The sequence below is a fragment of the Fusarium venenatum genome, assembly GCF_020744135.1.
Source record: "Fusarium venenatum strain MPI-CAGE-CH-0201 chromosome Unknown EDB82scaffold_3, whole genome shotgun sequence".
NCBI classification, from domain to species: Eukaryota; Fungi; Ascomycota; class Sordariomycetes; order Hypocreales; family Nectriaceae; genus Fusarium; species Fusarium venenatum.
The window spans coordinates 3,688,699-3,715,276 of NW_027072131.1; the positions used below are offsets into that span (position 1 = coordinate 3,688,699).

Sequence of the window (26,578 nt, forward strand, 5' to 3'; positions counted from 1 at the left end):
CCAAGTCATAATGTATTCGCTAACTGTCTCATACTGTAGAATGTCAAGACGTATTTAAAACAAGTCTCTTAACGAATAGGGAATCGCCGTCATATCATGATACAACATAAATACAAAAATAGACCAGATCCAGAAACCATAGATCAAAGAAAAAAGTACAATGACTGTTCTTTTTTACTCATGTTCCATTAACACATACACATGGGTAGGTGGCCGAGTCGTTCGACGTTGCCTTAAACCCGACCCTCTCCATTCTATAACTTCAGCCTCGCTATATACCAATTCCCAACTCCGTTCAAGATGAGGGCGTATCTGCGTCCGATTTGACCAAAACATTTCCTTTCGATCATGGGCTGTAACTCGGTTCCGTGGCGTACATCTAGTCTTCCATCGGAGCATCCTCGAGTTGCACTCCACGAGTCGAGTCTGAAGGCGGAGTCGATGGAGTCGATGGCACCACAGGAACTCGCTTACCGCCAACAAACTTGGTCGGTGTTCGTCCTGTGCTATCACGGCTATCACGCTTGTCTGAGTCGGCATCAGACTTATCCTTCTCTACCTCGCCGTTCACGGGGGCAGCGCCATCGGGCTCGGGGACCTCAAGACTCTGTCGCTTGATCACTCCACCAAGACTGGTACGGTGTCGGTCAACAGCCGATGCTGCTGTTGGGCTTGCGATAGGGAATCGGGTCTCCGGTCCACCAGTGCTACGATCCCGGCGGTGACCGCGCGGGCCTGGGGCAGGGCTCTTATCACGGCCTCGGCTTGCGCTGGCCTTTTCAAGCAGAGCCCTATTCCGCTCTTCCATGAGGGCCTTACGGTTGCTCTCGTCGGTACTAATGGCTCGAGGTCTGTTGTTGCTACCTACGGAAGCTGCGTGGGGGTTCATGGACATGCGCTTGAGGGCGCTAAAGATCGCATCCTTGTGGGCAAACAGGTCTCGTACCAATCGGTACGCATGCTTCTCTTCCATAGTGAGAGAAGTCTCGGTTCGAGGTCGCAAGATGCAAGGTGCCAAGGCACTGGCAAGAGATGCAACATAGGTTTCATCAGCAGAGGTCAGGTCGATAAGACGAGTGAAGTGGTTCATGCAAGCATCAAGTGTTGCAATGTTTGTAAGGCGAAGTTGCGACAAAGTAGACTGGAGAGCAGCGATACGGGAAGACTCGTCAGCATCTGTCGAGGGGGTGGAATAAATAGTTCGGATAATTTCGTAAACATGAGAGGAGACCAGAGAATCTGACACAATGTTAGTCTACTTTACGATTCAAGTTTGTGGAAAGTCTTTCTTACCGGGAAGCTCCAGAAGGTAGATCTTGAGCAGACTAGCAATCGTGGGGATATCAAATTCATCAAAAACATCAGGAGAAACAGGCTTGCCGTCGTTGACCTTGGCACGTAAGCGGTGTGACTGTGACAACGGGACTTCCAACAGCCACACGCCGCGCCTGGCTTCGTCGCCTTCAAGATCGGGGTAATGGTGATCCAGATAGGTCAAGATAGTTGTGACAATCATGGGCACTCGCTTCTTATCAGCCCTAGCACGAGCCTCGAGATCAATACCAAACGTCTGCTCATCCACCTTGTTGTAGTAGTTCTCGTACACCACGACTTTGGGCACAAAGCTTCCAGTGCGATAATTCTCCAGCAGGTACCGCAGGTCATTTTGCGGTTGAATGGTCTCTTGAAAGAGCATCATCTGGTCCACAGTAGACTGCAGACTGGGGATGACATTTCCGATAGTGCCCGAGAAGTCGAGGATGACCGTCTTGACGGCCTTAAGGCGGTCAAGCTCACATCGCTCAAGGAACTTGAGATGGAGATGGATCGCCTCCTCAAGCTCGCATCGCAACTCATCAAGCTTACGAACGCCCTCGCGGTACTTCTCGTCAGCTTCACGTGCTTCCCGTTGCATGCGCTGGCTAGGGGTCTCGTTCGGGTGAGAGTTGTTGAGAACTTTCCAGTTGGCCAGGTACTCGCTGACTGTTCCAACAGGAGATTCGGCGCCTTCAGATCCGGTGGAAGCAAGCGAGAAAGTGCGGTTGATAGATTTCTTTTCGGGGACACCAGCCATTGTGAAAGCCTTGGATTGCCATTGGTAGAACATCTTGGAGCTGTTGGCAAATGTGCTGCCCACATTGCCAATGAGTCGCAGGAAACCGTTGTTGACAAGATCTTGGCCAATGCGCTCGGCATAAGTGACGTTGATGTTGCCCATACTTCGCTGCAGATATTCGACAATATCGGAACCGGAAGAAGTGTTGAGATACGTTCCCAGAATTGGCACCTTGGTCTCGCCCATCTTGATGCTGGAGAGCATTTGGGAAATAATCTTCTTGACTTGTTCGGGCTGGTAAGTGTCGTCGCCAATCTCATAAAGCTCCTCTTCCTCGATCTCCTCTTCCTTGTGCGGCTGGACCTTGATTTCGGGGATGTTCTGGCCAGCTTTGGGGCTGGTTTCGGGATCCTGGAAAGCCAATTTATTCTCCTCCTCGAGATCCTCAACTAATCGGCACTTGTTGAAATATACGGATCGGAGCTTCTTGACAGCCTCAGCTTGACGGTCGTGAGCTTTGATTCGGACCTGCAACTCATCCTGGGAATCTTGGATGCGAGCCTCGTGAGAGTCGCACCAGCGGGAGAAAGGATTGACGACTAGGTCGCGGATGCTCTGGGCGATGCGACGATGGTTACGAGCAGCATCTTGCATTTCATTTCGCATGCCATCAAATGCCTATAAACTCATTAGTTGGGACACTTGGTTAAAAAGGCGCTGATATCGCATAGCAAATCGGCGGCGCACGCAAAGAGCGCTTTCAGAAGTGACATATGTTCACACACCTTACGAACGGTAGCCCCATCATCGCGACTGAAGCCACCAGCGATCTTATCAGCAGCAGGAGCAATATCACCAAGGCGTTGGCCATAAGTCTCCTCGGCCTCGGCACGTAGACGTGCGATAGTCAGAACTTGTCTATTCTCATGGACACCTTGTTGCAGCTTGGTGAACAGGACACCTAGTCCTGCAGCATAGTCGCTCGACCAGAAGGAATCAGCAAACCCCGGCATGATGGTCTGCCTTGTCCGGCCCCTTCGATTGATGTGGTGGTTATGCGGTTCCTGTTGTTGTTTTTGTCAGAACAAGAATCAGAGCCCTAAGCTCTTTCGTTTTAGCGGTGGGGGAGTTGCGAATGAGTGGTTCGCAATGTGACGGTTGAGGTAAGGGCGGCCGTGACAGAGAATGTCGTCGCGATCGTCGTGTATTTAGGGGGTAATGTCGGTCGAAGGAGGTGGCCGTAGGTGTGGTGTTGTGCAGACAGATGATCGTCGCCGTTTGTCGTATCCGCTGCGTGTCTCTGTCTGGCGTAGGCTAGGTTCGCGAGACGGCTACTGCCGATGCAGGGGCAGTAGAGTTGAGAAGTTGGATATTGTTGTGCGAGAATCAGGGATTCCGAATCGGGGGTAAGCATGAACAGCTAAACTAGACTGCGGCGTATGTATGGACAGATAGAGAGAAAAAAAAATGCACCGTACAGTGCAGTGTTTTTGAGCTTGGTCTTTGGTTCGTCGAACTTTCTGTCCCTTGGCTTGGGCTGACACTGACACCGGCTGGTAAGGACAAGCAAGGCTGAATGGGGAGAAACGAGCAGGGCATTGACTGGACCAGAATCTTGCGAACTGGGGTCTGTGTGGGTGAAATTGGGATGATGGCTTGTCTTGTTAGCTTGAAGGTGGCTGGCGCTGGCTCGGGCTTTGGCGCTTGATTGGCATTGGCATCCGCTGTAAGTATTGGTGGTGGTGACGTCTGGGTGCTAATGAGCAAGGGACTTTTGGTACATATCAACTCCTTTTGTATGCATATCACAGTAGGACGAAAGAAAAGTGATAAGGAGTAGAAGACACAGTTGAAGAGCTTGGGTGAGAATAGACAGAGTCTTGTGTGATATAGGTACTGGATAAGGCAGAAGGATCATGATCGAATTGACAAGAGTAGGTGGATCTTGTCTCTCTTTCCTCCCTTCCAACAGCCGAGCTTAGCGAATCCACAGTGGACGGTTAGGAAGGAACGATGGAACGGACAACGTTGAACACGATGATTGAGTCCATGCGGATTTCCGTAAGAGTAACCCATTTGACATGGATGAAAGTCAATGCACAGTCTGAGCTTGGTTTCTATCATGTAGTGATTGAGCTTGTATGCGGCATTGAACTGAATTCTAATAACCAAGTTTCTTTCCCTTGTCATCGCCAATCTCAAAGTCGTCAGCCAGGTACTGTTTGGAACGTCACAAGCCACAGCCAGAGACAGAAACAGACGGAAGCGGTATTTGTGTCAGTTTCAGAGGCCTCTGACTGGGCAGCTTACCTTTGTTAGTGGATTTTAGACTCTTCCAACCACCTGGGTTATCGACTGCCCTGTACCCCTGAGCTCCCTCGTAAATGGTGGGGACGGGAACCTAATTTTAGAGGCACTGAACGTTTCAGAAATTATTCCTGGGTTAATTCAGGGGTCTTGGACTATCAATCATCTCCCATGACGATGAGTACGGATACTCCGTTCCTAGGTGGCATTTGAATTTCCAATCGTTGATACCGCTGTTTTGTTGTATAGATAAACAAAAAGCAAGTTACCCCCTGAAATCAAATCTTTATGTCGACGAAAGTACCAGTTGAGTCCTGCAGCAGGGGCTCGTCTGGATCCATCTCACCTCAGCACTTGTTCGGGGTCTAGTTCTTGGCCCTCAAGCACCCCACGACTTTGGTTCATACATAAGAAAAAAATGCAGTACTGATTAAAGTTGAAACATGCCTCTATAAACCTGTGATTTGTGTTTCTATTGGGCTAAATTCTTACTACAAATCATCATCAGACAATTCGCCTGGCAGTGGCATATCACCACATATTTGAAACTCTTTCCGGTACTCATCAAGCAAAACCGAAAAAGGAATTCGATCGTAGCTCCAATCCGGCCTCGGGAACTCTTTGTAAACTAAATCAATCCCTACCTCGGACAGCGCATTCTTAATGTAGTGTTCTTCAAATATTTTCTTGGTATCGCATGTTACTTGCTTGAGCTTGGAAAACCGACTCGGATCCAGTCTCTTCACATCTGCAAGACCGACCAGTCCTTTTTGTAGACGTTCAGAAGAGGAGGGAAGGTCAGGTTCCACAAGATGAAGTGACATGATGTTGGGAGGGAGAAATCGTGTGAGTGACACGTCATCAGGCAGCTGTAACTCGAGGCTTTGAGTGTTGTATACTGCGTCAGTGTTGATAAATAGTTCCTGTAACGCTGTGAAGCCTTCCAGACTTGGCATTGGCCCAATCTTCGTATCTCGACTCATATGAATCCGGATACGGAGGTCAAGATGAAGCGACTCAAGACTTGTATTATATCTTTCAAGAACCTTGACGGCATCGCAAGCTTGTATCATGAAAGGGGAGTTTTCATCAACGTGGAAGGCGACTATCTCCGAAGCCTCGTATGTAAAGGTTCTCAGTTGACCAGTACAGGAAGAAATCATGGATTTAAGTTGGTCGACACTCATTCGAAATCTGCGAAGATGAAGGGCCTTGAGACTCGGTATGTCGGGCAGCGATGTCGCATGATACAAACACAAAGTCTCAAGATCTGGTGAGCGGATGAGGATCTGTGACGAGAGCCATACTGTATAGAAAGCGCCGTTGATCTCTATGGCTTTTAGCGACAGATGAGAGACCCCCAGAGCTTTGAGCGCTTCTATCTGATCAAATGTCTGATGGATCGAGACATCGAGAGCCAGATGTGGGAGGTCAGGTAACAGGGCAATGAGAATGAACAACAACTCAGTCGCCAGAGTATTCACATGCCACTCTATTACCTCTGAAGTGCATCGAGAGTGGGCTTTGCCAAGTATCAGTTCCCGAAGGAAGTCATCGCGGTAAGGCGCCAGGTTCTTTCTTCGGTCCCAAATATCTGATGGTTGCACTCCTGTGGCTTCAGCAACATGTTTAAATGCCTTTTGCGCGTCGTCCAATCGAACGTTTGGCGCCTCCAGTGTGTGGAAGAAGATTACCGCCTTGGTCGCCGTGACAAGATGAGGCTTTGAAGCGATGGTCCTTATAAAAGAAGCCAATGATGTCTCTACCGAAGGCTGTCGCACAAGGCCAGGTTTTGAAGGCGCAATGAGGAACACATGATGGAGTATGTGCTGGCTAAAATCGCGAAAGCGTCTGTTGACAAGACATAGCGCCACAAGCACCTTGCGGTCCTTACAGTAATTCTCCGCCAAGTCTACGGGGTCTTCGATGAGATAGTCTCTTCTTTTGCCGCAGCAGTGCAGACAAAAGTAGCCGAATATCTGACGAAATAGCTCTGGAGATAGGTCGGTGAATGAGTGACCCATGATGTGGTGAAGTGGGGAGGCGTCTTAGTAGTGTAGGTAGGTGACGGTGTAATTGCCCGAAAGACCCTAGGCTAGGTTGAACAAAGGCTGAGTCAAAGAGTCTAAGAGACTTTTCTTTATCGATTTTGATGAAAGCCAAGATTCTAATTTCAGTCAAAAGAAGACAAACAAAAATGAGATGTAGGAAGGAGAGCCTTTATTGACATTATGTGCATGCATGGATCTGCAAAGACCACTTGATGCATGTTGGTCGGTTTGAAAGTCTTGGTAGCTGAGCTGATCTGATCTCTTCGGGCGGCTATCATGGAAAATATTCAATAATTGTGGCCTTGGTAGCTTCTACCCTGGGGAGTCTCATATTTATTATATAGGAGACATAGTAACACCAGATGCCATCAAGTTCCATATTAACAACTTGGCTCAGCCTTATACTGCACGGGTACCACATAAATCTGATATTTTAACGTTGCAGATCATGATCTACATGACAATGTTTCAACAGCTTCGGATCACCATTACAGCAGAGTAGTACCGCCTTTTCTAATAAAGTCCATGTAACGTTAGCGCTGTACGATCAACATGGTAAAGACAAAAGAGTCATTTATTTCCGGTACCCTCGGCCAAGACAGACAGACGAGTTTCCCTTGAAAGATAGTGCCCTTTGTTGGCGCCCTCTCCCTCTTTGAGAGTCAATAATTGGCCGTCTTTCTTTCAATATTTAGCTTTGGGGACCTGCGTCCCCCACTCTCGACGTGTGCCATGGCGCTAGGGAGTCAAGTTGTGTGAGTGGTTTCTTCGACCCATCGTTCAGATGGGGAACTTAATGTCTTTCCACCAAAAAGGGACCGAGCTGAACAAGTTTGATGGATTGTTGGTTTCCAAACGGGGCGTTTATTGTATTCAATCTTGAGGGTTGTGTATCGGTAGTGGTAGTGGTAGTTCAAACTCCCTTTTAAAGGAGCCTGTATCCCCTCAAGGGTGATATCAATTCGTTTCTGGTTTTTGTTGTTAAACAAGTCGTTCATTCTTTATTACTATAGAGACCCTCCAGTTCACTCTTTTACTGTTGGATATCTCATCATCATCATTCACCTGTTCATTCTATTCACTTCTGTTCTATACTTTGCTTCACATCTACTCTATTCACCATGCCTTCCATCAACACTATCATCACTGCCCTCGTGGCTGGTCTTACCATTGGAGCTCAAGCTGGCCCTTGTAGACCTCATCCTCCTTCAAGCTCTGTTGTCCAGTCTCAGGTGACCACTACCGCATATGCTCAACCTACCGCTGGGGCTTCTATCGTATACTCTGATGCTGCGAGCAAGTTTGAAACCGATGCTTCTCTTTCTACTACTGCTGTACAAGCTACCAGCTCTGAAAAGACCAAGGCCATACCTGTCACCGCTGATGACGAGACCACTACAACTGGCTACCCTGCTGCAGAGACTACCTCTGTTATTTCAGATTCTTTTTCCACCGAATCCGCCGTCGAATCTACCACTACTGCTCAGGAGACCACATCCTCTCCTCCTTCCACCACGCAAGAGAACAGCTCAACTCTTCTCGCCACTACTTCGGCCCCCTCAACTACCTCGCAAGCTGAGGATGTTCCTTCAATCACTGCCGCTCCCACAACTACCTCCGAGCCTACTGCCACAACATCTCAAGCTTCCACCACAACATCCGAAGCCTCCACTTCCAGCTGTGCAAACAAGTCCAACCTCGCCTGCGGCAAGACGGGATTCCTTACCAAGAGCGTCAGCAAGCTCCTCGATGTTGTTTACGACCAGGATCTCGAAGAATGCAAGGCTGATTGCGAAGCGAATGATGAGTGCGAGGCCATTGGTATTACTACAAGTGGCCAGTGCGAACTCTACGAAGCCGACATCTCTGACATGGGATTTGAGGGTCGGGATTCATGGTACTACTCCGTCTACGATGCTTGCTGCTTTGAGAATGAGCAATAAGCATATCACCTCTTACTGGTTAGTAGGTATATATGGTAACTAGGTACATACTGGTGGGCATAAAAAGCGACAAGCTCCATGTTGTAAAGGTGTTGCGTCGAGAGAAGGTCTCAAAAGACATTAATTTATAATTTCATAACTTTATTTCAATGTATACTATCCATCTAGTTTCTGAGAACCAATTTGTCGAAACAAACTACGCCCTGAAATGCCATATCTGTGTCATTGCATGTAAGCAAACTTCTTAAGAAGTCACGTCAAATTTATCCTAAAACCTAAATAAAATCTTTAGGTAATTTATCATCAATTAATCATAATCATTTCCTGTTTTATTTTGTCTTTCGTCTATATTCTTGTTATCTTATGCGGTTGGGTTAGCTTGAGTCTCCTGTACATCCTTGATTGTAAGGTCCTCGGCCTTCTTGGTCACTTCGGCCGCTTCGCCCTTACCGCCCTTGGCGCCAGGGAATCGTGTTCCCAAGTTCTTGACCTTCTTCTCCTTCTTCACAGGCGGGGGATAGGCCTTGAGAGTAACCTCCTGCCACTCCTTTGAGGCTTGGTAATCAGCCTGAATGGGGTTCATCAGGGCAAGGATGCCTTCCGTGACCGCAGCCTTCAGGGTTTGAGGTGTCAGCACATCGTTTCGGTAGTCCTCATGGACCTGCTTGATGTCGCTGTAAACGAGAGGCTCGGCATCCCGTCTCTCGACCTTGAACTCCCGGGTCCCTGTTCTCAAGCCTGAAGCAGGTAACAGGACATACTCCACGAGTGCTAGGACACCATTGCCTTCAACCTCCTTGGGGACACACTCGGCCTTGCGAATCTTTTTGGCTACAGCCTCAGGGGAGTCTAGGAGATCAATCTTGCTGTCTGAGATGAAATTGTTAGCGCATGTCGTAATAAATTCATATAATACACATACTCTCATCACTGGAGCTCATCTTGTTACCATTGAGTCCAGCAACCATGGGGTTCATCAGATGGGCGCGCTGGATTACAGATTAGTAACAGACTATGGTCTCAAGATATTAAAGACGCACCTTTCGGTATCCGAGCTTGGGCAACCACTCAGTGGCAGCAGCAAAGAGCTTCCTCTGATCAACACCGCCGAATTGAACGTCGCAGTCGAGGTACTGCTCATCCAATACTTGCAGGAGAGGGTACATGAGACCACTCAAAGGTGCATTGCCGGTTTGCTTGACAACCTCAGCGCCAGCCTTCTTGGCATCGTGCTCCGAAACGACTGAAGATAGCCTGTACAGGTCCATAACATAGTCGGAGGTCTTCTGGTAAGAGCTACCAAGGACAAAGCGCAGCTGCTCGGTAGAGACCCCGCAGGACTTGAGCATGGACTCAACGACAAACTTGTAGTACTCGGCGCGCTTCTCGACAAGCTCGATAGGAGCCTTCAGGTTGTCGAGGAAGCCATGAATATCGGCGAGGAGGACGGTGACTTCGCATCCGGCAGCTAGGTACTGCGCAATCTTGACAGCGGGGACGAGGTAGCCGCAGTGAGGTCGACCGGTAGTCGCAGTGCCTTGGGTACCGATGTTAGCAGTCTGGCTTGGTTGGCGTGGGCGCTGGCGCGCAAGGGAGGATTAAACCTACCCCAGTAGATCTTGGGGTTACGGCCCTCGGCGAGGATGCCCTCGATGATCTCGGGGTTGAGTACCTCCGCAAGGTTCTCCTTAATGAGACTGAGTCTTTCCTCGTTTGAAAGAGCCATGGCGATTGTCCTGACGATTTTGAGAAAAGAAGGTGTCTAAGAATGAATCATATGAATGCCCCGCGCTACCTACCGTATCTGCCCCTCGGTGGATTGAACCTTACCTAATTGGGAGGCTTCATCTTCTAAGTCTTAGGGTACAAAAATAAACAGCCTAAGAAGTCTGGTCTAAATAGCATAGGCTGACCTACTAATTTCGTCTCTTATGCTTCTAACGGCCAATTTTTCTAATGCTCAAAGGGAGATGTGAAAAAGTGGTTATTGTTTTACATTATTGGAGTGTTAATACATGACTAAAAGATATCTTAAGCTTCATACTAAGCTTAGGATAACAGGTACCCAGCTCTGCTTACTTTCCAGCACTTGACAGCTCTTCCATAATAGAGGGCGCGTTTCTGTCGTGTTAGTGCCCCTCCAAAAAGTTGCATTGACAGATCGTCAGAGCCTGACTCCCCGCCGGAACTGAGCATACACGTTTTCCGAGGATCGGCGCTATGTGAAAACGGCCTTTGCTCTCCAAAACGGTGTGACAAAACGGTAGTTCATGTACGGACTGCACAATATTTGTGCAACGTGGCTGAATATGACCCCTGTTAAATGTAAGGACCTGTGGCGCTGTTCCTGGGCTAGCGTCTACCCGACCTTAACAGACATCTCCAAGCAGGGAAGTCATCAAAGTAACACTGAGCGTGAGGCCATCCCGTATCACCCGGCAGATGCGAATGAATGCGATGAAGAACTAGACCAATTGAATGATATACGTGCTTTCTCTGAATTCAACTCCCATAATCTCGGTTTATCTCCAAATACTTTCTTGAAAACCCCCGAGTTAAACTTTAACTGAAGCATACCATATTTGTCAGCCCGAGGTTCCAGGGCGTCAACCTCTCGTCTCATCTCATCCCTGTCACGTCGCTATCTTTACTTCATTCAACATACATACCTACTTACTTAGGTAGCGAACACTACTAACTCACCTTTGTCATTAGTCTTGTTTATCGCATACTTCTCTTTCATTTGTCATATTCACAATGGGGCGGCAGGAACCTCTCCTATCATACAACACCACTCGGCCTTCGAGGTCCAGGGGCTCAAACCGATCAGTCAAGGGAGGACTACTCTCTCAGCTTCATAACAATTCGTATCATGAGCCTCCATCTTCGCCAAAATTGACACCTCGAAGGGCTATCTTGGCCATCTTTCTTGCCCTCCTGGGACTCAGTCTATTACATCGGCCAGTTAGCAATCGCTACAATGGCGTTCCTCGCTATGGCAATGGTCTTCGATCTCCTGAAGAGCGAGCACGTCATATTCTCACAACCACTCCGCTGATAGGTATGACTTCATCTCTCACTTGACTGCCATTACAGTCGTATTAAAGAGACGCACTTAGACGGTCATGTCGATTTCCCAATAGTGTTGCGCTTCGCATACGGCAACCAAATTTATGATGAGAACTTTACTCAGCCTTTTGAGCAAGGTGAACTTCCTGGGCATGTAGATTTGCATCGCCTTCGTAAGGGCCAGAGTGGCGGCGCGTTCTGGAGTCTCTTCGCCCCTTGCCCATCAAATGACTCTGACTTCTCTGATGGGAATTATGCTTCCAGTTAGTCTCTCCAATTTCCTGTTAATGGAGATTTTTCTAACCAAATCATAGGCGTTCAGTTTACGTTGGACCAGATCGATGTCATGACTAGGCTGCAGGCAGCTTATCCCAATCATTTCTCCGAGAAGGTCGACAGTTCTAACGCCTTTGAGGCCTTCAAGCAGGGCAAACTGATATCGCCATTCGGCATTGAGGGACTACACCAGATTGGCAACAAAGCAGCCAACCTTCGCAAGTTCCATGAACTTGGTGTTCGCTATGCTACCCTAACTCATAATTGCCACAACAAGTTCGCTGATGCTGCTGTTTTGGAAAACCCAACTCGCAAGGCTGAGCCTCTATGGGGAGGTGTTAGTCCTCTTGGTCGCAAGCTCGTTCACGAGATGAACCGCATTGGCATGATTGTTGATCTTTCACATGTCAGGTATGTCGCATCCATCTTACACATATAAATACATCTCTAATACATCTCAACAGTGAGGATACTATGCTGGATGTTCTCGGTGATGGAAAGGACTGGAGCGGCTCTGAAGCCCCCATCATCTTCTCTCACAGCTCAGCCTACAGCGTCTGTCCTCATCCACGAAACGTCAAGGACAATGTCCTACAGCTCGTCAAGGAGCGTAACTCTCTTGTCATGGTCAACATTGCTCCTGACTTCATTTCTTGCGTCGACACTGGAAAGGACAATGGCATTCCTGACTTCTACCCTCAAAACTCTACTCTTGCACACGCAGCTCAGCATATCCTCTATATCGGCAACCTCATTGGATATGATCACGTCGGTATTGGCACCGACTTTGACGGCATTCCGTCAGTGCCTAAGGGTCTTGAAGACGTTACCAAGTACCCCGATTTGATCGCAGAATTGCTTCGACAGGGCGTCAGTAATGTTGACGCAGCTAAGGTTGTTGGGGGTAATCTGCTGCGAGTATGGAAAGAAGTAGACACTGTTGCAGCTCAGCTACAGGCCAAGGGACAGCTGCCGCTAGAAGATGATCTGCCCAAGATGAAATTCGAGGAGGCAAAACAGGCGTCTGTGGAGGGTGCGTAAAACTTATAGTACCGCGATTAATAACACGGCTCCGGAGTTTGTTTCCATTTGATCGTACACTGTATATACAAGTCTTGTACAACAAGGAGATAGCCAGACTTTCTTGATCTCCTTGGGATATAGCATTTTTATATGCCAGTCTATTGTAATTTTGACATCCATGCCAGTTCTCAGACACAAAGCCAGAAGCCCATTCCTGCAATAATTCGTTTAACCTCGTCGCTCGACCCTGTTGAGCCTGTTGGCAGTTGCTGTCTGCGTCCTTGTTCGCTGACCACGCACTGGCAGGCCCATTGCGTGTCTTCTACCACGGTATGATCCCATATCCTTTAGTCTTCGAATGTTTTCTTGTACCAAGCGCCTGGCATCCGTTTCGATCGTCATTTGTGATAGCTCGGCTGTGATGGAAGTGACAGTTCTGGGAGCGAGAGATCCGACCTTGGCGAGCTTGTGAATCGAGTATTTCGCCATAATTCGGGCAGATGTCGTGGGTCCGAGAGCGTAGAAGGACTCAAGGGCTTTCTATCGGAGGATCGTGTGAGGATATGAAGAGCATTCGGTGGTGGTTGTTAAGGACTTACCTTGACGAGCTTCTGCTCGCCGAAGTTGACGCCAAGAAGGAAGACCTATACGATGTTAATGACATTTAACTCAGAAAAGAAAAGACTCGCGCAAACGTACCATGGTGACGGATTATCGTGGGTATCACAATCGCATGCCTCGATCTCGAATTCAAGCGGACCTGACGTGCGATTGGAAAAAGATGGGCAATTCGGTAAAACTCGGGTTAATCTTTTATAATCTGTCTTGGTGGAAGGTACAAGACGGAGAGAGTCCACTGGAACCTGTCTAAGCTCCAGTGGATGGGAGTGGGGTCAATTGGTGAAGTGAGTTCCATGAGATAGAAGACGTCGGACATAAAAGTTAATACACATTTCTATCACCAAGTAGCTGTAGACATCTTATTATTTTCTGTTAATTCAATCACCAACAAAGAGCAGGGCACCAATGAACGAACTTCCTTCAGTGGTGGCTTTAGCCGCTGAAACATGCTGGAACGCTGGGTGAGCTCTCCACTCCCAGTCCGGTCATGGTGGGGGGATTATCTGCACGCAGTTTAGGTAGGTCCCTCAATCCATACTGGATTGCGCGGGCCAGTGCAGCTCCCCCCGGCCCCTGTCAGCGGTCTATGGTATAAGTGTCCCCTCCTCCGAGCTTCGACTTTCCAACCTTTCTTTGTTCCTGCTCTGTATTCTTTGCACCATCATCCATTGGCAGAGACACAGCAATCATGTTCAACCTTCGTCGCCTTTTTGCGTCGGCCCTGTTCCTTGGGCTCGGCCTCCTCTTCCTCGCCCAGACGGCCGAGGCTGCCAAGGGTCCCAAGATCACCCACAAGGTCTACTTCGACATTGAGCAGGGTGACAAGCCTCTCGGCCGCGTCGTCATGGGTCTCTATGGCAAGACTGTCCCCGAGACCACTGAGAACTTCCGCGCTCTGGCCACTGGTGAGAAGGGCTTCGGTTACGAGGGCTCTGCTTTCCACCGCGTCATCAAGAACTTTATGATCCAGGGCGGTGACTTCACCAAGGGTGACGGCACTGGTGGCAAGTCCAGTATGTGATGGCATCATCTTGATCCAACAGTCCAATGGCTAACAATAACTTCAGTCTATGGCGACCGCTTCAAGGATGAGAACTTCAAGCTCAAGCACACCAAGAAGGGTCTTCTCTCCATGGCCAATGCCGGCCGTGACACCAACGGCTCTCAGTTCTTCATCACCACCGTTGTCACCTCGTAAGCGAAACCCATATCCAACGAATCAATTCCTATCATATGCTAACAAACACTACAGTTGGCTCGATGGCAAGCACGTCGTCTTCGGTGAAGTCCTCGAGGGCTACGAGATTATCGAGAAGATTGAGAACAGCAAGACCGGAGCGGCGGACCGACCCGTCGAGGCTGTCAAGATCGCCAAGAGCGGCGAGCTTGATGTCCCCCCTGAAGGTATTCACGTTGAGCTCTAAAGAGGCAACATTGCACTTGTCCAGTCCGTTCTCGCCACCGTTGATAAACTTCCAAAAAAAAAAAGGCAGGATTTGCTGATGCGTAGCCTCTGTCCCGTTAGGCCTTGCCGGCACATCTGAGTTCGCTGCTGAAGAGGTTGCTTCCACTGGATGGTCTCCTATGCAGAAGGCTGGCCTCTTCGCCATCTTTGCTGGTGTCCTCTTTGTTGGTCTCCGCAGCGCCCGACAGCACTCTCGATTCTAAGCGACTCGAGACCCGGTCTTATATAAAGAACAAGACAAGACAATACAATACCTGACATTCCAAACTCAAATATTCTTTGATGTCAATCGCCTCGTATCTGTCAATGTGTGATGAACCAACTCCAATTATGCAGTAAACTCTAGCTCTCGTAATATAACTCTACCACTGCAGGACGGACCCCTGTCACGTGGGGCTGGTGGCTCACCTCCAAGAGGCTCCCCCGCCATAGAAGAAAAAAAAGTTGTGTAAGTACAAGACAACGATAAACAAGGCTTTCCATATCTTATACGGCTCTTACCCATTTACACGATACCACCTGTTACAAGACGACAAAATGAAGGTTCTTAGCCTCAACTTCCTCACCTGCGCCGTCAAGGCTTGCAAGTCTTCTAAGGACTCATATCCCCTTCACCCCAAGGATGCAGAACTCGTCCAGGACGACATTGAGTTGAACCCTGACATGATCATCAACGTGCTGCCCCGTCTAGACTGGGAGGCTCTTCGCACGACAGCTTCTGAGGTGAGTTTCCAGCTTTGACCCGGATGAAACTTGATTTCTATGTTTGAAACACATTCCTGACATTTTATGTTACAGCTGGGTTTCCCTCAACTCCCTGAGCAGGCCCCTACTGCAGTTGAGCTCAAGGGTGATGACAAGACTCTCAAGGATCTTCACCATCTCCTCCTCGAGACGCAAATGTCTGAGGGCAAGCTTGTCTGTGGAAGCTGTGGGCATGAGTATGCTGTCAAGGAGGGCATCGCCAACTTCTTGCTGCCCAGCCACTTAGTGTAGAGACGAACAAGTTCTACTCTGGAAAAGTCTTTGGATGCATAACCGCTAGTTGAAGAATCTAGTGTTCATGACTGGAGGTGTCACGACGGAGTTTGGCGTTGAATCTTTATTACAGCTTCGAATCGCATCTAGAAAAGCACTCAATAAACTTGGATCGAGACCCATAAAGTTAGGTCCTCGTCCCTATGATCTGTCTACAATTCATGCTCGCAACGTTGTATGCCGATACTATTCCTCTCATCAAGTCACACCAAAGAAACCCGAACTCCATAATCTGATATACAAGCATCATCCCGCATGGATGTTTGATACATGAACAGCGCTCATTGATCATGTACAAGTGATTACTGCTTCTTCTGGGCAGCAGGACCCATGTCCTTCTCGAAGGAGCCGTAGGAGACCTCGAGACTAGCCAGTGCCCGGAGACCAACGCCAAGGATAGAGAACAAAACAATGGCAGTGATGATGGCCATGAAAATACCTTCGGACTGTCAGTACGTCGTGCAAGTCTGTAATGAATAAATGGGTGCTTACCAGGAGTGAAGAACTGGTACTTCTCGAACAAGCCACGGGTGTCACGAGTAGCGTTGCCAGCCTTTGAGCCTTCTGAAACGTCGCGCTTCAAGTCCATGTGCAGAGGCTCGATAAATTCGGGCTCGTAGATTGTCTTCTCGGAGCCAGCGGCCTTCTTCGATGCAGAGGCGGTCTTGGCCTGGGTGGAAGGGGTGCCAACGAACAGGACAGTGTATGAATCCTTCATCCACTTCTCATTCGACATCCAATTCTCGGTAGCTTCTGCAAAGTTGTTAATGTTCGGTCTTGTGCAGTGAGTTCTTTGGAACCGACCATTGTCGTCTTCCGCCTTAATAACGGTGAAATGAGGCTCGACCGTCTTTGCCTGCTCATAACACACCGTCTGAATATAATCTTGGATCGCGTCCGCATCGATCGATTCGCCAACAACCTCAGAGACAATGAACTTGCCCTGAATTTCCTTACGCGCAATGACCTGGTGAAGGTTGGACTTGGCGTTCGTTCGTCGAATGTCGGCAGCGTTGGCGCCTTCCTGAGCAATCAGGACATAGTTATCGGTCGGACATGAAGCCAAAAGGTCCTTGACTTGCTCAAGGGCTTGAGATCGTGTCTGGATTTGATTGTTGCTGGTCGCATCGGAGAACCTGTTATCGTCATCGTTCAGCAGGAAGCTCGAAGTATGGGACACAGGGGCGCGCGTCATACTTGGATGTAGAGAACATGACAAGAGGCCATGAATCGGAGAAAGCGGCAGCTGAACCGCTAAGCGCAAGAGCGCTGGCTAAAATCTGAAGACGCATCACGGATAGTATTTGCTGGATATTGGCCGTTGGATCTGCCTGTCGATACCAGCTTGTAATGATAATGGTAGCATCAAGAGAGCTTATGCAGTAACAACTGCCTTACGTAACCGTTCTGATAGACGCAAAGACCCGTTTGATGCACACCTCGGTGAGAATCCCCTGTGGGGCGACCCTGGGAAACTTTCGCGATGGCGGATTTTCTGTATGCTAAGGAAAAGATGCCAGCCGACAAAATAGTTCATTCGTTGTAAAAATTCAAACTACAATTGCACCAAACATCTGTCTGCACAAGCAACCATGTTCGCCAAGCCAAGACCCAAGAAGAATATTCTTCCTTTACCGCACAAGAAGCGGAAAGCGACATCTGGAGTTGAAGAAGTCAATTTCGATTTCGATGCGCGAGAGGAATATCTAACAGGTTTCCATAAGCGCAAGCAACAGCGTATCAAAAATGCGCAGGAGGAGAATGCAAAGAGAGCTCGTCAGGAGAAGCTTGAATTGCGAAAGCAGGTACGTCACGAAGCAAGACGGTTTAATCGGTCTCAAATTTTAAATCAACTAACATATATTATCTAGATACGAGAAGACCGAAAGCGCGACGTTGAAGAACACGTACAGACCGTGAACAGATTGCTACGAGAGTCAGAAGCTGCTGGTGTCGTCGAGCAAGAATCGGACGAAGAAGACGAAGAATGGGACGGTTTTGCTGATCAGCCTGAGCTTGACATTGTCGACCACGAAGAAGAATATATCGATGAGGACCGTTATACAACAGTCAAGGTCGAGTCTGTTTCGGTAACAAGGGACGGATTCGAGAAACCACAGTTCGACAACGAAGACAAGAGCCAGGACCAAAAACAGGACGAGAAGAAGGATGATACGAAAGAAAAGGCACGACGCGAACCCAAAAAGAAGAAGAAGAAGTTCCGATACGAGTCCAAGTTCGATAGACAGCTCACAGAAAGAAAGCTGAGGGCCAAAAAGGCGGCAAGAAGGTCGGGCTAAATTGGTTGGGGCCCTATAAATTTGGACAACAGAGAGGGATGCAAACAGGCGCACCATTTACAAAAGATACCCTTTAGAAATGAGAAAGGCCAGCTTCAATCAGCTAGTAGAAAAGTAACATGATATACGGAAACTGCTTCATTCGCTCATCTGGCCAACACTCAAAGATCCCTTCAACCAAAGCATCATGCAGCTGAACGAGTATACTGATGGCTGAGGGACATGCTAATAAACATCCTGCATCCGGCGCAAGTGTATAAAGGTCGGAGTTCGATTAGATGTTGCCAATCTCGGCCTGGAGCTCCTCCAACTCCTTCTGAAGAGCGTTGTACTTCTGCGACATCTCCTCGTACTTGGACTCCCACTGGTCACGCTCACTCTCAAGAGCTTGCACCTTGCGCTCAAAGTGTCCAGCCTTGACATCGGTCTGTCGAAGCCTATAGAATCGCATTGTTAGTCGATATACCGTTTATTGTGAGGAAATTTGATGGTTGTCAAAATGGCGGTAAAGGGTCTCGCTAAGGGGGTTGAGCGTACTTCTCGTTGGCCTCACGAAGAGTCTTGTCGGCGTCCTCGGCCTCCTCCTCAAGGAGCTGCAGCCTTCGCTGGAGGGTCTCGTTCTGGGTTCCGTGCTGCTGTCCCTCGTCGGCAGCCTTCTTGAAGTCCTTAACGGTGTTCTCGAGCTTCTCGACCTCACCCTCGAGGAGGTTGTTCTTATGCTGCAGGGAGGTGATCTCTTGCTCCTTGGACAGGTTCTCCTGCTCGAGAGCCTTGACCTTGGTCTGGAGCTCCTCAACCTTGGAGCTGGCCTCGTCGGCCTCCAGGCGAAGCTGGTTCATTTTCTATCCACCATCACCACGTTAGCATGGGTCGACGACAACTCTACCCCTCCACAACGGTCCCTTCCTTTTGGGGTTGCATGGCGGGGTAGGTAGCATAAGAGCTGTTTGGTGACTGACCTCCTTGATGCGATCCATTTTGATGAGCGACGAAAGTTTACGTTTTGTTGAAGAAAAAAGCGGAAGGGAAACTGGCGATGGGACAAAGGTCGTGTTGTTCGGATGTAAGATGAGGCGGTTAAGTACCTATCAAGAAAGGGGAGGAGTGATGTTCCTCCACAATTGAACTGCGGTGGAGGTCACCGTCGTGTCCAGCCTCATTGGCTTGTGGCGGTCGCTCGTGTGTGGCGCTCAAAGCTCACATGGCGGCACTTTCCAGGAGAAAGCAACCAAAAGGTGGCTGTTGCCCCGTCAGCCAGCACAGGCCGACCAAAACATCCTGGTTCTTGACGTCCGGGTAGATGAGCAGAGGGCCCTTTCATCTTGCACGCGTAATTACCTCTTTGATTAGTTCAAATTCCAATGACGAGAGTAGCATCTGCCTAATCCCACCTACCCGAAGACAACGATATTCTGAATTCTTGATTCGCTTATTACAGACATCATGTTGGCGGCGCATCGTGACCAAGAGAACTTGGTTCTGAGCCAGCAGGTTCCAACGAAGCAAGGACATAATTCACGGTTTCCAAAGACGCCTTCTCGATTTCCTCAGCGTGATGAGAATGCTACCGCCTTTACAGGCAAGGGCGGGGTGAAGACCATCAACAAAGGCAATGGAACTCGACAGGCTATGGTCACTCCCATGGGTATTGATGACGTCTCGAGAATCGAGGAGCAGTGGGCTAATACAATTTCACATCACAGGAACCCGTGGTCGAGCTCCTCTAGGCAACAAAACCACCAACGCCAAAGCTAAGAATGGGCAGTTGGGTGGTGTTAAGAACCTTGTTAAGGACATCGAACAGACGCAACTGAAGCCAACCGCACAGAAACCCAAGCAACGACCAGTGGACCTTGCGCCTCTTGAGATTCGACTTAAAGAAGAGCATAAGACCATTGAACCGCAGGAGGAGGAGCCTGAATACGCCCCACCAAAGCCAAAGAATCTCGCATATGAATCAGATTGCTTCCCCAAAGATCTGTTGACGCTGGACGGATTGAAGAAGGGCAATCTCCTCAAGGGATACTACCAACACTTTTACAACCCAGTCGATGATGAGGGTATTTCTCGACAGGATAGAGAGTTCGCAGAGACGTTGAAGAAGGTGGCAGCTAAGGCTGAGGAGAAGAATAAACGAGAGATAGACGCCTTGACTTTCAACATCAACGATTTATCAGACAACGAAGAACAGGTCAGGAAGCCTACACCTAAGACCAGTCTTCTGGACCCTTCGGGACGTAAGGCCAACGGCATCCGAACCAAGCAGCCATCCAGCCTTTCTTCAAGGCGTGCTGCCTCTGCTTTGTCTATTCACTCGGATACCAGCAGCAGCAGCAAGGGCCCTTCAGTGGCTCGAACAACAGACCCTCGAAGGCCTCTGTCTTCCTTGTATCAGGGTAGAAAGCCTGCTGCTCGAAATGTCGTCCCCGTGAAGAGATCACATGCGGAGAGCGCTACTGGCGAGGCTGCGTCACGAACCACTATTGGCTACAACCGTGGCCGGTCAGCATCATCTCTGGTCAGCGCTCAACGTCGTGGAACTGACGCCCGTGAGGTAACACAGCGTCCAGTCAAGCCTTCGGGTAGGGTGAGCCCTACCCAGTCAGATCTCACTATTACACCAGCCCGTCTTCGTCAAGCCGTCCAGAAAGACCAAGAGACAAACCCCCAACCTCAATTCATGTCAATCTTTGATGAGGATGGTGATGATGATGACCTTCCACCACTAAGTCAGCCACTCCATATATCCGATGATGAAGATGAGGAGTTTGTGCTCAAATTGGACTTGTGAGCTTTGTGTATTGTAGTGTTAAAAACGGTTGGCGTTCGGGAATATACATCGCAATAGTGATTTCGAGTCGATGAGATGGAGTTTTTGAGGATTGGTACAGGATCACAGAGGCTATGATTTCAAGACTGTATGCTAATCGGATATTTTTAACTATCGAGTACTAGCTGCCTCCGCCACGTCTCGTAAATGAAATAATTTTCTTTGTAAAGACCTGTCATCTGAAGTTTAAGTCTATTTAATATTTTCTTTACCCGCCATATGCTATAGGTTAGGAGGAATGCCCAAAACGTTTGTTAACAAAGACACTCTGCTTTAGGTATTCATTCTATTCAGAGGAATACAGGGAAAAGAGAGATGTTGCGATGGTAATATCTCTTTAATTTGAACATGTCAAACATCCTGCCTTTGTTGTCTCGTGACAACTGCGAGTTTTGAACAAAGCCCTGCTTTCATGCACGATGACATCGACACGTTTGCCGAGTAAGGCACATTACAGGCGAGTGGTTGTAAACAAAGGGACTGGACATGCACCACATATGTTTTTAATAGAATAACAAGTCTATTGGACACTAGGGTATTTGCAGGCAAAGAAATGAACAAACCTCGAATATATCTTGTCACCCGAACGGATTGGATGGTGGTTGTACTGTCAGTCCTACGACAAGAACCTTACCTCTTGAGTGGGACGCGTTAATTGGCAACCAACGATACCCCGTCAACCGTGTATTGACACCAAACTTCACTGCCAATCACAGCATTATTTAGCCTCCAAGCCACCCAAACTGTGGCTCGTCGCTTCTCTCATTTTGACTTGGCTTGGCCTTACCGCTAAAAGTTAACGCTATTCATCCCTGAACCAAAAGTCAAACCAAACCAAACTGGACGCCAGATCAATCGTCAACTTCCTTGGTCGTCAGCCATTTTTTCCCTTCTCCCACCAATTCCCCCCCTTCATTACATTCCAACGTTTGGGGATTGTTATCACTTATCGCCTCCACCTTTGTCGCGCGCATCAATACTTTGGCCAAGGCTACTAGTTTCGCCGTCGACGATCCTTTTCCTACTCCTTTACTGCGCCTAGAGTTGGTGAATACCGCCCCTCTGCCACATTCAACTTCACATTCGCTCTGTCGCGTGAAGCCTGTTTCAATACCTCAATTCCGCCCACACAGCCGCTACCTCAATCCACATAATACGCCTGAAATCGCCGCCTGGTCAGGATTTTCACTGATCAGTGTGTTTTCGACGCTTCAACGCAAGTATATCATGGTAGGAGTACGGGGGAGGAAGTAGGAAGAGCGCATCGTCACGATGACTCGCCCGCCAGGCGCGAGCTTCGCGGAGTTCTTCCCCACTGCTCCCAAGGTAAAAGCTCAGGCTCAGACTCGCGCAGACCAGGTTAGGGACCGCGATCGCTTTAAAACAGCATCGACGCCAGCCTCTATCAACGGCACTATCGACTCCACAACAGGCACAGCTGTGCTAGAAGCCGACGCGAATATCGGCCCCAACGGCATTGTTTCAGCGTCGGATACTATGCCAACACAACCTGACGACACCGAATCCCCATTCACAGATATCCCCAACACCGTCGACTCGGCCAGCTCATATAGCAGCGCCGCTTCATCGATATTCAGCACATCCACCCGCCACGGTGCCGCGGCGACTACAGCTTCGTCCCGTCTTCCCACCTCGAGCCTCACCCCAAGCGCTTTCAAAGACTCTCCCAACTCGGCCCCAACCGCCACAAAGCCAGATATGTCTACGTACCAGACCCCCGATCGGGCCGCGAGACAGTCCTCTCGAAACTCACCGGCCTCTGGTCCTAATGTCTCGATATCAAATGGACTTCCCTCCAATGAGCGCATTCCGGCTCGAGATCCGTTGCCCTCCGTCAAGGGCCTCAAGTGCACCTATGATCCGCTCCTCGATCGAGTACACAATAAGAGCGTCAGCAAAAGCGCCAAACCAACATATGAAGAGTTCGGTCGAGTACGTATAACTATAACATCCCTCCCCAGGGGGGGCGTCATCTGTGGTGAACATGGCTAATGAATTGATTAGGAAGATGACGCCCCCCCTAAAGACCCCCGACTGGCCAGGTCGGATGGTCGCCTCGGTTATATCAACACCGACTACTATCTGCCTAAATCACGACTACGAACAGCGCCTGAGAATATCAAGCCCTATCCCTACGACCCCAAGACTTCCATTGGCCCTGGTCCACCCACGCAGATTGTCGTGACAAGATACAATCCGCTTATTCCCTTCAGCAAGGTGACGGCTATCTTTGCCAGTTTCGGTGAGATAGCAGAGAGCAGCAACAAGATGCATCCAGAGACGGGTAGCTATCTTGGATTTGCGACAATTCGATATCGAGATTCTAAGCGACCTGATCGTCCACCTGTCTCTGCTATCGATGCAGCCCGCCGAGCTGTGCGAGCCCGTGGAATCAAGGTTGACGCCGACATTGTTCATGTAAATTACGATCCTGAAGGTCGCAGGAGCCGGCGGATGTTGGAAGAACATCTTAAGAGGGAGAAGGAAAAGTTTGAGAAAATCGAACAGGAAAGACTTGCTCTTGCAGCCAAAGCACCACCGACCGGTCCAAAATCTGGAACAGTCCCGGGATTTACGAGACCTCCCCCAACCGCCCCGAAAGGTCCATCGGCTCAACGACAATCTATACCACCTGGTATACCACAAATACCTTTGCTTGGCACGCAAGTCAAAGCGCTCAACCTAGAACCGTCGAACCTTGCACAAAAACTCGCGAACGATCCATACATTTACGTGACAGGTGATAGCGTCCCAGTCCTACCCAGTATCCTCCCACATATGAAGAAACGACTTAAGAGCTACGGCTTCGAGGAGATTCGCGTCGACAAATCGGGTTATTTTATTGTTTTTCGCAATTCGTTTACTGGCAGCTCCGAAGCTGAACGATGTTTTCGTGCTGTTAACCATACCGAATTCTTCAATTATGATATGACCATGCAGCTTTGCTTACCTCGTCCTCGTCGAGACGATGCCTCCGGTCGCCGGCGATCTAGTGCGAGCCCCGACCGACAGACACACGCCGAACCACGCTATCGTGACGAAAAGGATAGAAGAAGACGAGAGGAAGAAGCGGATCTTGAAGAGGAGAAAAAGCAGAGAGCTAAGAACTTTGACCCTGTGATCCAGGCGGTGGAAGTTGTCAGACGTGAGATGATGGAACATCTTATACGACATATCCGTACCAAGGTCGCAGCGCCTGCTCTCTCCGATTTTCTGGATCCTGCCAATCATGCTGCTAAGCGACGAAAGTTGAACATTGAGCATCCTGACGACATACAAGAGATACCCAGTATCGAGGACGGCAATGACAGCTCTCGCGTGGGAACGCCCAACTCTCGTGCTGACCCAATTGAGCGCCGAACTGGTCGCCTCGAACCAAAGGCTCTTCCGAGAATTCGCAAGACCAAGGTTAAGGGCCAGGCGCAAAAGAGTGCCTTCGTTGATCCGTTTGCCAGAAAGCGCCCACCTGTTGCCCGAAACGCCTTCCGTTCGCTCCACCACCGCTTGAGAAGCCTCGATAGCGATGCTGAATCCGATGACGACACGGATACCCGTGCACTATTGGCGAGAGAGACAGAGGAGGCCGAATCTCGCCCGCGCAGCCGAATGAGCACCGATGATGAAGCTTCGAAGGACGATTTCGTACCCTGGGAACAAGGTGAGGACGATTCAATGACCGAGGCCAGTTTCGCCATAGCAGACACAGCAAGCTCCAGAAAACGAAAGCTAGTCGCCTCACTTGAATCGGTCTTTAAGCGGCAGAAGAAATCGGACGAGGAACTGTTTGGCGTCAATCTTGAAACACTTGATTCAGAATTTAAGGGGCGTGAAGACTCTGTCGACATCATTCCCGAGCCAGAGACGGGTGACGACGTGGAAAGTAGAGTCTCCCGTTCCGAGACCCCGGCCTCGGCCATTGGAAAACCTCTAAAGAAACGGCCTGGGAAGGTGAAAAAGACGAAGAAAACATCGTTTGAAGAACCCGAGACTTCGAAAACCCAACCAGAGACAGAGTCACAGCGCGACGATGGAGTTATAGAACCTCCCAAGGCCGTGCAAGAGAAGGCGGAGAAGTTGCCTATGGAGGAACTGACACCGGAGAAGTTTGACGACAAGCTCTTTGCCACGGAGCCCTTGATACCTGCCCTTGAGTTACCGGACGGCGTTAAGCCCGACTTACCAATATTCCAGGGCTTGACAGTCAACACCCAGGACATACCTGATCTGGCCAAACTTGCCAGGAGGTTTAATACTAAGGACATAGGGAATGCGGAGTTGTGGTTATGGACTCGCAATCGCATCAGGGAGCTCAACTCTGCAAGACGCACATTGGACTCTCCTGTTACTATTGGAGGATATTATGTGCCCAACCCTACTGGCTGTGCCCGCACGGAGGGTGTCAAGAAGATCCTTAACTCTGAAAAGTCGAAGTACCTCCCTCACCATATCAAGGTGCAGAGGGCACGACAAGAACGGGAAGCCCGCAACAAGTTGGGTAGGGACGCCGCTGCTGATGCTGCGGATGCCGCCAGAATCGCAGCCGAGAAGCTGGTCGCCAAAGGAAATTCACGAGCGAATCGCGCTACCAACCGTCGCTACGTTGCTGACCTCAACGACCAGAAGAAGACTCTCGGCCAGGACTCTGATGTCTTCAAATTCAACCAGCTCAAGAAGCGCAAGAAGCCCGTCAAGTTTGCTCGTTCGGCTATCCACAACTGGGGTCTATACGCCATGGAGAACATTGCAAAGGACGACATGATTATTGAGTATGTCGGCGAGCAGGTTCGACAGCAGATATCAGAAATCCGTGAGAACCGTTATCTCAAGAGTGGCATTGGAAGCAGCTATCTGTTCCGTATTGACGACAACACCGTCATCGACGCAACCAAGAAGGGTGGCATTGCGCGATTCATCAACCATAGTTGTATGCCCAACTGTACCGCCAAGATCATTAAAGTTGAGGGAAGCAAGCGCATTGTCATCTACGCGTTGCGTGATATTGCCCTGAGTACGTTACCCTCTGCCTTGTCCTCGATCCAAGTACACACCACTAACAAATATCTCAGACGAAGAGTTGACATACGACTACAAATTTGAGCGTGAAATCGGCAGCACCGACCGCATTCCTTGTCTTTGCGGCACTGCGGCTTGCAAGGGCTTCCTCAACTGATACTATTATAATACAGCATTTTCCTTTATATCTCTCCTCCCTCTTCTTTTCAACTCGAGCATCACCCTGGTACTATTACCGCCGTCTTTGGGCATAGTCAGCATTTGTTTCGTAAGAGAAGTGAAGAATATGGTTTGGGAACAGTCGTCGTATTTATCATCAAGGCGTTGGGGAAAGAAAAGAGGCTGTGAAATTTGCGGCTTGGGAGGTTTATTTGGTCAACCCAGAGAATATTCGGGGATGAAGACGCTGGAGCGGGAAGAGAGTGCATCCTCGGCGGGACTCATTAGGTGGCCTAGTTTGACCTATGAAGTCGGCTGAAATTGGCGGCTAGGCTTTTGTTTTTTCTGTTTCGCTGCATAGGATCAAGGAGAAGGCGTGGGCATTTTAGTGAGGGGACGTTCAACC

At 49.3% G+C, this 26,578-nt stretch overlaps 13 protein-coding genes across 13 annotated transcripts; 7 read left to right on the forward strand and 6 right to left on the reverse strand.

The window, feature by feature from the left end:
* Position 1: 1 nt before the first annotated feature.
* Positions 2–3,171, reverse strand: EDB82DRAFT_242160 (uncharacterized protein). Its single transcript, XM_025727498.2, has 3 exons — positions 2,842–3,171; positions 1,294–2,734; positions 2–1,239 (listed from the first exon to the last, which is right to left on the reverse strand). Exons 1-3 carry the CDS (start codon positions 3,067–3,069, stop codon positions 380–382), a joined length of 2,529 nt encoding a protein of 842 aa, XP_025581959.1. The 5' UTR covers positions 3,070–3,171; the 3' UTR covers positions 2–379.
* Positions 3,172–4,711: 1,540 nt separating this feature from the next.
* Positions 4,712–6,864, reverse strand: EDB82DRAFT_506557 (uncharacterized protein). The gene has a single exon (XM_025727499.2). It carries the CDS (start codon positions 6,385–6,387, stop codon positions 4,855–4,857), a length of 1,533 nt encoding a protein of 510 aa, XP_025581960.2. The 5' UTR covers positions 6,388–6,864; the 3' UTR covers positions 4,712–4,854.
* Positions 6,865–7,535: 671 nt separating this feature from the next.
* On the forward strand, positions 7,536–8,357 carry EDB82DRAFT_526973 (uncharacterized protein; the record flags this gene model as incomplete). Its single annotated transcript, XM_025727501.2, has 1 exon — positions 7,536–8,357. The coding sequence occupies one exon, from the start codon at positions 7,536–7,538 to the stop codon at positions 8,355–8,357; it is 822 nt and encodes a 273-aa protein (XP_025581961.2).
* Positions 8,358–8,588: 231 nt separating this feature from the next.
* On the reverse strand, positions 8,589–10,341 carry EDB82DRAFT_506561 (uncharacterized protein). Its single transcript, XM_025727502.2, has 4 exons — positions 9,966–10,341; positions 9,398–9,894; positions 9,280–9,346; positions 8,589–9,227 (listed from the first exon to the last, which is right to left on the reverse strand). Exons 1-4 carry the CDS (start codon positions 10,081–10,083, stop codon positions 8,719–8,721), a joined length of 1,191 nt encoding a protein of 396 aa, XP_025581962.1. The 5' UTR covers positions 10,084–10,341; the 3' UTR covers positions 8,589–8,718.
* Positions 10,342–10,766: 425 nt separating this feature from the next.
* On the forward strand, positions 10,767–12,753 carry EDB82DRAFT_506564 (membrane dipeptidase-domain-containing protein). The gene is made up of 4 exons (XM_025727503.2): positions 10,767–11,418; positions 11,477–11,689; positions 11,741–12,113; positions 12,167–12,753. Exons 1-4 carry the CDS (start codon positions 11,115–11,117, stop codon positions 12,741–12,743), a joined length of 1,467 nt encoding a protein of 488 aa, XP_025581963.2. The 5' UTR covers positions 10,767–11,114; the 3' UTR covers positions 12,744–12,753.
* EDB82DRAFT_506566 (mitochondrial 37S ribosomal protein uS13m) lies at positions 12,754–13,746 on the reverse strand. Its single transcript, XM_025727504.2, has 3 exons — positions 13,425–13,746; positions 13,325–13,369; positions 12,754–13,265 (listed from the first exon to the last, which is right to left on the reverse strand). The coding sequence occupies exons 1-3, from the start codon at positions 13,425–13,427 to the stop codon at positions 12,954–12,956; spliced, it is 360 nt and encodes a 119-aa protein (XP_025581964.1). The 5' UTR covers positions 13,428–13,746; the 3' UTR covers positions 12,754–12,953.
* A 288-nt stretch (positions 13,747–14,034) lies between these two features.
* EDB82DRAFT_432731 (peptidyl-prolyl cis-trans isomerase B) lies at positions 14,035–14,770 on the forward strand (the record flags this gene model as incomplete). Its single annotated transcript, XM_025727505.2, has 3 exons — positions 14,035–14,359; positions 14,414–14,540; positions 14,599–14,770. 3 exons carry the CDS (start codon positions 14,035–14,037, stop codon positions 14,768–14,770), a joined length of 624 nt encoding a protein of 207 aa, XP_025581965.2.
* A 430-nt stretch (positions 14,771–15,200) lies between these two features.
* On the forward strand, positions 15,201–15,972 carry EDB82DRAFT_506576 (uncharacterized protein). The gene is made up of 2 exons (XM_025727506.2): positions 15,201–15,534; positions 15,610–15,972. Exons 1-2 carry the CDS (start codon positions 15,349–15,351, stop codon positions 15,805–15,807), a joined length of 384 nt encoding a protein of 127 aa, XP_025581966.1. The 5' UTR covers positions 15,201–15,348; the 3' UTR covers positions 15,808–15,972.
* EDB82DRAFT_506580 (uncharacterized protein) lies at positions 15,973–17,191 on the reverse strand. The gene is made up of 4 exons (XM_065608764.1): positions 17,047–17,191; positions 16,654–16,985; positions 16,342–16,602; positions 15,973–16,288 (listed from the first exon to the last, which is right to left on the reverse strand). The coding sequence occupies exons 1-4, from the start codon at positions 17,139–17,141 to the stop codon at positions 16,152–16,154; spliced, it is 825 nt and encodes a 274-aa protein (XP_065463981.1). The 5' UTR covers positions 17,142–17,191; the 3' UTR covers positions 15,973–16,151.
* Positions 17,192–17,441: 250 nt separating this feature from the next.
* Positions 17,442–18,149, forward strand: EDB82DRAFT_477621 (nucleolar protein 12-domain-containing protein; the record flags this gene model as incomplete). The annotated part of the gene is made up of 2 exons (XM_025727508.2): positions 17,442–17,654; positions 17,721–18,149. The coding sequence occupies 2 exons, from the start codon at positions 17,442–17,444 to the stop codon at positions 18,147–18,149; spliced, it is 642 nt and encodes a 213-aa protein (XP_025581968.2).
* A 274-nt stretch (positions 18,150–18,423) lies between these two features.
* Positions 18,424–19,126, reverse strand: EDB82DRAFT_477622 (tropomyosin; the record flags this gene model as incomplete). Its single annotated transcript, XM_025727509.1, has 3 exons — positions 18,424–18,586; positions 18,687–18,991; positions 19,109–19,126. The coding sequence occupies 3 exons, from the start codon at positions 19,124–19,126 to the stop codon at positions 18,424–18,426; spliced, it is 486 nt and encodes a 161-aa protein (XP_025581969.1).
* A 159-nt stretch (positions 19,127–19,285) lies between these two features.
* On the forward strand, positions 19,286–21,135 carry EDB82DRAFT_242331 (uncharacterized protein). Its single transcript, XM_025727510.2, has 2 exons — positions 19,286–19,794; positions 19,853–21,135. The coding sequence occupies exons 1-2, from the start codon at positions 19,593–19,595 to the stop codon at positions 20,938–20,940; spliced, it is 1,290 nt and encodes a 429-aa protein (XP_025581970.2). The 5' UTR covers positions 19,286–19,592; the 3' UTR covers positions 20,941–21,135.
* Positions 21,136–22,136: 1,001 nt separating this feature from the next.
* Positions 22,137–26,533, forward strand: EDB82DRAFT_242432 (histone-lysine N-methyltransferase, H3 lysine-4 specific). The gene is made up of 3 exons (XM_025727512.2): positions 22,137–22,932; positions 23,005–26,008; positions 26,067–26,533. The coding sequence occupies exons 1-3, from the start codon at positions 22,252–22,254 to the stop codon at positions 26,168–26,170; spliced, it is 3,789 nt and encodes a 1,262-aa protein (XP_025581971.1). The 5' UTR covers positions 22,137–22,251; the 3' UTR covers positions 26,171–26,533.
* The last annotated feature ends 45 nt before the right edge of the window (positions 26,534–26,578 follow it).